Here is a 10359-nt window from a genome sequence, read left to right as displayed (position 1 = left end):
ATAATAACATGTGGTCATCACTTTGCGTATGACACGTGCGCATTGATGTACGTGGGTGGATTAGTACAGCATTGTGTGTGCTCTCCTCGACGTTCCATAGCTATGATGTTTTTCCTTTACAAAATGTAGTGGAGCACATTACTTTGTCCTTCCTAGCCCCCACTAGGGCAGATGGGGACAGGCAAATGCAAAATGCAGCATTTTTGGCACCATCAGTTTATGGGCCACAGCGAATGTGACAGCATATGTGGGGCCTAAATGGTGGTTTGGCGGGCATCAGCAATTCACTTTGTCTTCACTTTCTACAATGACAAATTCAAATGTTGCAGGCTTCAAATCCTCTAGCACCTCTAGTGCCCTTAGCATGCAGTTTGGAAGTTTTGAGACACCCTTTATATTGTATTCGAGCCCTGGGTAATGTGCGCGCGTGCTCTCCTTAACTTTGTTGATTTTTCGGCTGATTCTGATCGATGTTAAGCCACAGGAACGTCACATCGTAAAATTAGGTAACAAGGGGAAGTCTTCTTCTTTTCATTTCGTACTAAAAAGAAAGGGCAGCCCGACGATAAAAACTGAACCTCGAAAAACAAAAGGTGCATACACAAACGCGTGTCTGTGCTGTGGGCACAAACCCTCTCATCGTGGAAGTGACACAGCGCCCTCTATGGAGCCGAAGTCAGATTGTCAGAAATTGAAGGAAATCATGGCGTCGAGCGAAGAGCTTGCCCTGGTTACCAGTCAGCTGTTAGAAAACGGCCCCACAAGCTTCCTAGACGTGTCGGAAATCCTTCTCAAGTTTGCCAGCAATATAATACGGTACGTTTGATACTGATACTCTTTGTCGTTTAATTTACACTACATGTCGTTTTTTGGTCAACGTTTTTCACGACGAGGAATTTGGAAGTTCCGTTTGGCAAAAAAGGGCCCATTCCGGCCAACTCGACTACAGACAACTCGACCGTTCACACAACTCACCCATCCATGCGTAAAAAGGAGTTTAGAATGCAGAGCCACGCGCTCAAAATACTGGCTACGGTGTCGCACTGGATCTTATTAGTCCGTATAATGAAAATCAAATCATGTAATTATGCCTATCTACATATACATGTACTTGCATTATTTAAACATGTTAAAACTAGGCTAAAGCCTGTCTTAACTAGCACGTCTGTCTTTGACTGTTGAATCTTGCCAGTATATTGTACTGTGTTGTCTCATAATATCTCCTGTTTTATGTTTGTTGTCCAGTCTGAACCATTTTTAGTGTAAATAGGAAAAGTGAAAAGCATAGGGGATCTTTTTTTCCCTACATCTTGGTAATAATTTAGACAATGTAGGCTAACATGTACAATCATTGATAGCTCGCTGTACAGTTGAAACTGTCAAATTTATGCAAAACTTCTTGAAATTCTTATTCATAAACTAATTTTCTCTAAATTCATAAATTCTTCGTTAGAAAATCAGCGCGGCTATGTTTTATTCGTGAAAAAGAATTACATGTACATGTAGTCGTGACCTGGAACTGGGTAAACCGATCCAGAACTGGGAATGTAGGAGTTAGTGCCAGAAAGAGTTCCATGTACATGTACATGTACATGTATGGACACCAGTAATTCTTCCCTACAGTGACTTGGTGTCAGGTCAACTCACCCCCTGACCGACTCGCCCCTTACCGACTCACCCCTTTCCAACTCGCCCCCTCGTAAACTCGCCCCCTGACCAACTCGCCTCTTACCAACTCGCCCCCTGGCCGACTCGCCCCCTGACCGGAACGTCAAACAAATATGGCCGGCCCAATGTATTAAAAAAAACAAACAAACAATGGTTCTAACCAACGACGCGACACGAACGACTCACGGACGGTGATGGATATTTGGACATCACCACTAATCACTTATTTATTCAAACGCTTCCTACGTCCACTGTCTGATTAGGTTATTTGTACATCCAACATACCCTCAGGATCAACAACTTTGAACCCTCCGTCCCATTAATATTTGGGTATGTGACTGTATCTTCTTGAAGTGACCCGACATCCATTTAGTTAGTTATAGTGTTCTGTTGCTCATTCACTCAACTGGGACCTCACATATACTACGAAAATTGATTTAGGTTCTTGGGTATACGCTTTTTGTGTGATGTATAAAGTCATAGTGGTACATTGTACACTAAAGTCAATTTTTAACGCCCCATTATCCTGTGAAGTTATCGGAACCTGAAAGTGTGTAGCGACCGTTACACCCTTTGTCACAAATCATGTCTCCTTAACACTTCCGTAGGTTTGCGTCGCCGGGCATTATGCCTAATATGTACCATTTTTTTATCTGAAATAGTTCGCAAAGTTAATTAATATGGTAGGGTGTTGGTGTTGTGGCACACGAAATCCCATAGACAATACACAGGAAATGCTGCGCCATGGCCCATACACACGATAATACTGAATTAGTTTTACCAATATAAAAAAAGTATTGTTACCCCCAATTTCACATGAAGGGAATATTCACCAAGCTTTAAACAAACTCAACTTTGAGTGCCAGCTGCAAACCCCAGAACCTATTTTTAAGGGCAGCAATCACTGATTCCATCTCTGACTGATTGTATTTTCTTTTAAATGGTGAATGGGCCGGCCATACGTGCTTGGCAAACTTAGAGGACGAGTCGGTCAGGAGGCGAGTCGTTCAGGGGGCGAGTCGGACTCGGTAAGGGGGCGAGTTGGCTAGGGGGCAAGTTGGTATGGGGCGAGTCGGCTAGGGGGCGAGTCGGTCAGGGGGCGAGTTGGTAAGGGGCGAGCTGGGAAGGGGCGAGTCGGCCAGGGGGCGAGTTGACCTACAATCAGTGACTTAATAGCCATCAGGAAGCAAAACCATATGTCCAGAAAAGTTCAATTTAGGAGGGAAAATACCAATTTGTTTAATAAGAATACACTTACTATTTTTCAGACCTGTCTCACAGGGTTTGTGCACAACATGTCTTGTGGGGTCTGTACATAGAACTCTTTCCTCCTGTACATCCAAATTAAAAGCTTAGAATAAGAAAACATTTTTTCCGTGTTTCCAGCACACAAGGTAACCACATCTCACTGGAATTTAAGGATTATTTGTAGCTGCAATCTGACTGAATAATTTTTGTGATCCGGAACTACATGTACATGTAGCAGAACTACTGTATTATGTGTAGTCAACATGGCAACAGTTGAGTTGTCTCTCTGTCAAAGTCGAGTTGTCCTAATGGACAACTTGGCAAATGGTCGAGCTGTCTCAATGATCGAGTTGTCCCAATGAACGAGTTGTCGGAGGTCGAGTTGGTAAACGGTCAAGTTGTCTGAGAGACCTAACGTTAGTGAGTAGTGGCGTGGCCTAGGATGGTGCGCACTTTGTAGTTTTAGTCTAGTTTCCCAGTATGTACACTGGTACAGATGTTAGGTTAAAAATTCAAAGTGCGCAACATCCTGAAGCAATTTACCTTTTCCTCATATTTTACAGAAAATAAAATTTCGTGAGGCTCCCAGTATCCCAGTACATAAATCTTGAGTTAATGTACCCACTACAAAGTTTTCAGGAAATTTTTATTTTGGCCTGATTTTCCAGTTTTTTCCAAATTGCAAAATTAGGCCTAGGCCCTGTTAACTTTTGAAATGCACCCTACCCGTACAATAAGAAAAGAACTTTTGTCACAAATTTGTATTTGGATGTTAGTAGAGGTAATAATGATTTACCATAATAGATTAACTTTGAAGAAATTGGGAAAAAATTCCAAACTCATTGCCAACCACTGTCTACTCTATTAACACTCCCTCCGAAACATCAATGATAAATACGTCTCTATACACATTTACATAGGATATAGCTTGCCTGCAGCATAGACACCAAGGAGCGAGCCAACAGTATATTGAATATTTGAAAAGCTAATCTCAATTTCTGTAAAACCCAGCAGTGATTGACTATTAGGATGCCCGTTATATTTTTATTCCAAGTTAGGTTGTCTGGAAAGCGAGCCTCCTGTAACGGTTAACTGTACCCTGTTCAACAAACATTTTCCAAAAAAATTACAGAGTTTTAAAATGATTGGCAGATCTATGTCAAGTCTTGAGACAGGGAGAAAAGCTGAATTCTATGATGCATACTCATATCATTAAAACATGAATACATGACTTGTGTAGTGTGCATAATGTGTGCCCGCTGTCTGCGATTTGTGCCTGTTATAAAAACTGCTATCGGTACTCCTTCAAAGGAACTATTATCTCCAATAGAAACTACTATACTGGACCACCATGGTTAGTGATTATTCTACAGTTTCAGTGCTTACGTTACAGAGAGCCTGTGCTCTAGACTATCGTCCACATATCAGTCTTTGGCTATGTCACTACGCCACCTTCTATGCCGCTTCCACAGCTGTTCATTTACTGAGGCCCTTGTGGCTGCTGTGGCACCACCTGCCCTCAAGGAGTGTAACCCAATATTCACATGACTGCAAACCTCCCTCAATCGGTTCAAAACTGTTTCTCTGGGTCTCGTATAATTATACTTCTTGGTCCTCTTGATTAGATTCTTGCCTTTGCTGGATGGAAAATGTATTGTCCCGAGCGTAATGGTGCACATGCCCTAGACAAATAGTTATTGGCAATTTTCATCAGACATACGGTGGTTATCCCTTTGGCAGTCATGACTGTTTTCCCCTTTCTGTACTGATCATTCTTACTTTTACTTTAAAAGAACAGAGTCAACAATTTTTCATGAAATTAAACGTCTTTGCCTGCAAGCAACGGATTTCCTTGAACCGAAGAAAACCCGCAAATCCCAGAACAATGATAGCAAGATCTCTTAACTCAAGTAAATCGTCTGATCCTTCATATTTATCAGACGGTGTTACTATGTGTTCCGCCGTAACCATTTCTCTTTTTTTCTTATTGGTTTTGAACAGGCTCTGTTAGACATCTCTAGTAAATTCTGTATGAACAGCTTAACTGTCGGGTCACTTACATTGTGCGCCCATGTAATAGCGTAAAAGGCAGTTTCACTAACGCTAGTAGAAACTCCTTTTTGAATTAAGCTTGAAATCTATAACTCTTCATGTATGGGTTGTGCTGGAATTGCATTGCCACCTTCTGTCTCGATGAATTTCTGCCATTTCTTGAATGACCCTAAATACTTGACTGAAGTAGCTTCGCTTCCCAATGCTGCTAGTTGACCTGACATAGTATCCACCAGTCCAAGCAACTTCATGAACGTGACTAGTGTCTCCTCCAGGGCTTGATGCTCTGTTTGTTGTATATCTAGTACTAATAAGATGCAAATCAATTGAATGTCTTTTGCATGCAACAAACATGAAAATATATCCAGACTTGCCAAATATTCCGTTATTGCCTTTCCCTTTGACTACTGTATTCAATGGTAGGAACTGTTAACTTTGCACGAACGGCCTGAGATCCCAGCCATTACATAGCTTGGGCCAAAATGGGGCTGATCTCCAATAGGGCACGATTAGTGTACAGCAAGCCTTTTCTTTCACCAGCTTCTCCACTGTTTTGGCTATAAGCTTTGGCGGAGATACCCGGTACCCACCAGTTTGTGTCTGTGGTCCATTTCTGACTGAAAGCATCTATACAGGAGTACCTGGGCACCATCTGCTGGAGTTGATTTTTTTACACTTGGCGTTGTACGCACATGCAAATCTATAGCAGGAATAGGGGCCCCACTGTCTGTCCAACCTGGCAAAAGTCTCTTGATCGATCTGTCAATCGTCACTATCCACCAACTGACTCAGCTTGTCGGCTCATTTATTCTCTTCTTCTTGGATCTATCTTTGCCTCAGCTTTAGAACATATCCCCCTAATCTGTAATGCCTTCTGATGCATTTCTGGGTTATTACTACCTGTTTACTCATCTAGGCTTACTCTTCCAAAAACTAGGCTGTCTTCTGCTGGCGAGAGGATGTTTTCTTGACCCCTGTGCCTTCCGCGCCTTGTCGCATTTTTCTCTGTGCTCTTGTTTCAGCTCTCGTAATATGTTTCTCATCGTTGGAATCATCGGCGAGACAATTCCGTTGATATTCATCGACAGTGGTCCAACCGCCGTCAGAGCTATCAGTTAATTTTATAAGTTTTTGCCATTTTTCCATGATGTCGATACCTTCGGTGATCTTGCTTCGAGCCTCACTAGCACCGCTGGTTACCTTGTCGCTATCCAACTTCTTAAAATAAAATGTGGGATTTTTTTTAGATTTGTTCAAGTGTGTTCAAACCCCGGCCCTGTACACGCCATAATGTTGCATAGTCTTGAAAGCCATGCAGTTTTATTCTCATGGTCCAGCATATTTGTCTCATTTTAATGCTCCTTATTTTAGGACAGTTTTTTAATTATTTGAAACAGGAATCCAAATGTTGAGAAGTACCGCTCCATCCGGCTTGGAAACAAGATCTTTGAGAAGCGTGTCCTTCCAGTGTCTGGTGCCGTGGAGTGTCTGTTCCTCATGGGATTTGAGGAGGTGAAAACCAGACCCATAGACTAGGAAGATGGCAGTTATGTAATTATTTATTGTGAAGGAAACCTACAGCCCTCCTCCTTTGTGGGCCAAAGAAAATAAATTTATTGTAAAGTAATGCACGACTGTCAGTGTCAGACTGTATATTGGGACATTAAATTTGGAGGATAAAAATTATCTGTATTTTGGGAGGTGGTGTTTAAATGTATTGTATTTTGAGAGGAAACATGCATCATTGAAGTGCAAAGAATGTGGAACAAATTTTTTGGTTGCGCTGTATCAACCTAGTAACAGGAATTTCCTGGAGGATTTGATGGATTGAGGCAGTGGTGACCCATCCAAGGGAAAGAATTCCATATATAGACGTCACAAATATTTCCCCGCTGCAGTGACCTGCCAGCCACCTAAAAGCAGTAAAATCCTAAAAAGTCAATTTTGACAAGGAAAATATCGAGGTATTCACATACTAAACATTTAGAATTTTTCAGACCAGTCTCATGGGGCTTGTGCAGAGGGTGTCCAGCTGCGTCCGTTCGTATGTGGAATTCTTTCCCTTCCATGGAAAACCTTCAAAAGATAATGGAGGAGTTTGGAGGACTGAGGCTGTAGCCTTGCCAAAAGGACCCAAGGGGTTAGCCTCACCAGTCGTGTTCACTTACTGTATAATGTCTATCCTTCTCTTGCTTGCTTTAGAATGACGGCCACCTGGTGTTTCCCCAACATGCCCCCCTGAATGACCTAACCACGATACAGGGCCGGTTAGCCAGGGAGCGCCTGCGACTCATGGCCCAACAAATCGCAGGCCTGTCAACGTGGAACATTCAGGTATGAAGTAATACTGTACAAGTTATGAAACTGTACATGTCTTCTTCATCACTATTTATAATCGTCATATAGAGAGAATGATTTTCCGTTTCAAAAATGGGTATTTTCCTTTTTTCCAAATCTCGAATTCTGCTTCAGAAATTCAAATTCTATTTCATATCTTCGTAAGCATGAAATAGGAGAGCAAGTTTAAACTATGCATGGAAACCATTTACCCAACCACATCGCCCCCCCCAAAAAAAGAAAGAAAAAAAAAAACAACAATATTGTTTGGAAATATTCTGCAGTGTTTCCAACTTTTTTTATAATTTCTGTAGTGAAAATTAGAAAAAAAAATCCAGACAAGAAATACTGCCCACCCCACCCCTTGATTTCCCACCAGCGAGCAATCGCCAAAAAACTTGCTTTGATTAATCAACGAACAATTCATGACCCACTCCTCGTGTATGAAATCAGATTACATACATGTAGAGTGAAGTCACAGAGTAGGTCTTGCATGTAACAGTCGTTGATCACAATATGTTAATGTTGGACATCGACCCGCCATTTTCTTTGGAAGGATTGCAACAAACTTCAGAAAGTTAACATTAAATCTGAGCCTTAAAATGTACGTTTGTGACTCAAAACTTCACTCTTTATTGAACACTTCCGAGGGCCCATTCAGCCATGGTACACCAAGCTTACTAGGTTTCGTTTAATTCAAGAAATAAGTACATGTAATTAGTCTTCTGTTTTGCTGCTGCGGTTTCATTGTTTTGCCATGCCGTACTAGCCTTGTCTCAAGGCGTCCATGCGGATTCACAGACTAAATCCCCCACGTGTGCAATAGTCATATGTGTGAGTAAGAACTTGTTTGTACATTGATTTCATTGCTAGTATGTGTACGGTACGCTTGCGAACGGCCAATATGTGTATACACAATGTACCGCACCGCTGCGCTGTGCCGGCTGCTGCGTGCATGGGGTTCACGCACGCCATAGCGCTTGCAAGTATCGGCACCGGCGTGGTGCGGACGACCCAATCATGGGGTGGAGTGGTGCAATTTAGCATGTTTCCAGCGTAATTCGTTCATTAACAGCAAGCATTTGAAATGGGTTTAGTAGGCATTTATTTTTTAGTACTTTGCAGAAAGTTTTCTTCACTTTTTAAGCCATTCTTAGAGGGAAATTTTGCAAATTCCGTTTCAAGCAGTGAATTCCGTTTCAAAGTGTTGATTCCACAAATTCCGTCTGTTTTCCGCGATCGAGAAAAATCATTGGCTCTAGTCATATATTTGGTGCTTAATGCACTGTTGGATGAACAGAAATGACAACATGAATCCGAATGTTGGTCAGTTTTGGTTATTTTACTGTGTTAATCTTGGCATTATTCATTCACTAGAGATTATTTTTCAAAATTGCTCTTCCTTCACCAAAGTATGAAATCATCTTGAAAACTTTCAGGCGTCAGAGATGGCCTTCCATCAGCGGCTTCGGAGCAGCGCTGATCACGTCCTCATCTATGAGGATCCTGCTCTGCAGCAGAAGGCAAGGGACTGCATGGTGCTGTCCGATCTCATCCTGAAAGCCAGGGAGAAACTACAGCAGCAGACTGAGAACAGTACAGGTGCCAGACCTTGTGATTGACCATGTTTCAATCTTTATAGATGATCAACCATTATTTTCAATATCTTTAGAGATTTTTTATTTAAGTCTGAAAAAGATTTCAGTTATGATCTCTCATTGTTCTTATAAAATTGTCAAAAATAGAAGAGATAAACATAATCGCCGCGGTAGATGATGGTTATAGAGAAAAAGATGATGGATGACTAGCGATGTCGTGTTGCTGGTAGCGACGTTTCGGCTGCTGGTGCTGCTAGCCTTCATCAGGCAACTGAAGTCTGGATGCTGCAGAGTCCGCTATATACCGCTTGACCGCGTGCCCCCCCCCGCCGTGTATTGCGGACGCAGTACGGGTGACCTCAGCGGGCGTCACACGCTCCACTCCATGGGCGTGAAGGGGCGTGTCCTCGTTGTGGCTCCGTTGTGCTCCGGTGGTTGTGTTGACGGATGGTGGGGAGCCAGAACCCGGGGATGTCGATGCCGCTGTCCCTGTTGATGCTGTGTTGGTTGAGGCGGATGTGGATGGCCTCCTTGATGCGTCTGGTGTACCAATGCTGGTCCTGGTCCACACACTGCACGCCGTCCCAGTTAGGGTGGTGACCAGCTCCCCTGGTGTGTTCCGCTACCGCTGACGAATCTACACGGGAGAGTCTCACGTCACCCTGGTGCTCCTTGATTCTCTCGCCGACGGGTCTGCCAGTCTTGCCGACGTACACCTTGTCGCAGTCACCGCACGGTATCCTGTAGGCTACTACTCCGCGTCTTCCGGGTGGGATAGGATCTTTAGGACGCACGAGTTGGCTCCTCAAGGTGGTCCTCCAGGATCCTCTTCAGCCGTCTGGAGATACCGTCCATGAAGGGAAGAACGGTGAAGGCCTTGTACTCCAGTCGCTCCGCTTCGGTGCTGGTCTTGGATCTAGATGACTGCCGGATGAAGGATGTTGGATACCCGTTCGCCATGCGGGCTGCGGTGACTCGGTGTCTCTCGGCGGCTGTGTAGCGTGGTCTGGTGACTAGGCGTGAGGCGCGGTCGTGGAGGCACTTGGCCACACCCCTTTTGACAGACTCTAGGTGGTGTGAGTCAAAAGCCAGATACTGGTCGGCGTGAGTGGGCTTGCGGTACACGGTGCTTGTCAGGCTGCCGTCAGGTTCCCTGTGGACCATGGTGTCCAGGAATGCGATGCTTCTGTCCTGCTCGTTCTCGATGGTGAACCGAATGTTGGGCTTGAGGCTGTTAAGGTGGTTATCCGGTATCTCTAGACCAGAAGCGTCAAGGAGGCCATCGACATCCGCCTCAACCAACACAGCATCAACAGGGACAGCGGCATCGACATCCCGGGTTCTGGCTTCCTACCATCCGTCAACACAATCACCGCAGCACTGGAGCACAACGGAGCCACACTGAGGACACGCCCCTTCACGCCCATGGAGTGGAGCGTGCGACGCCCGCTGAGGT

The 10359-nt window shown here is 43.9% G+C and overlaps 1 protein-coding gene across 1 annotated transcript in view; it reads left to right on the top strand.

Moving 5' to 3' along the window:
- The first annotated feature begins 676 nt into the window (after nucleotides 1–676).
- The window catches only part of ngly1 (N-glycanase 1), a 29678-nt gene continuing 19995 nt past the window's right edge, over nucleotides 677–10359 (top strand). The window contains exons 1-4 of the mRNA XM_087134692.1: nucleotides 677–816; nucleotides 6366–6480; nucleotides 7171–7302; nucleotides 8745–8907. Of these exons, the coding sequence (XP_086990818.1) occupies nucleotides 704–816; nucleotides 6366–6480; nucleotides 7171–7302; nucleotides 8745–8907 (523 nt within the window). The 5' untranslated portion in view covers nucleotides 677–703. The remainder of the gene's footprint in view (nucleotides 817–6365; nucleotides 6481–7170; nucleotides 7303–8744; nucleotides 8908–10359) is intronic.

Source organism: Acanthaster planci, linkage group LG03, assembly GCF_054643075.1.
Source record: "Acanthaster planci isolate LZ-2023a linkage group LG03, COTS_SCS, whole genome shotgun sequence".
Lineage (NCBI taxonomy): Eukaryota > Metazoa > Echinodermata > Asteroidea > Valvatida > Acanthasteridae > Acanthaster > Acanthaster planci.
This window is presented reverse-complemented; position numbering and strand designations above follow the sequence as displayed.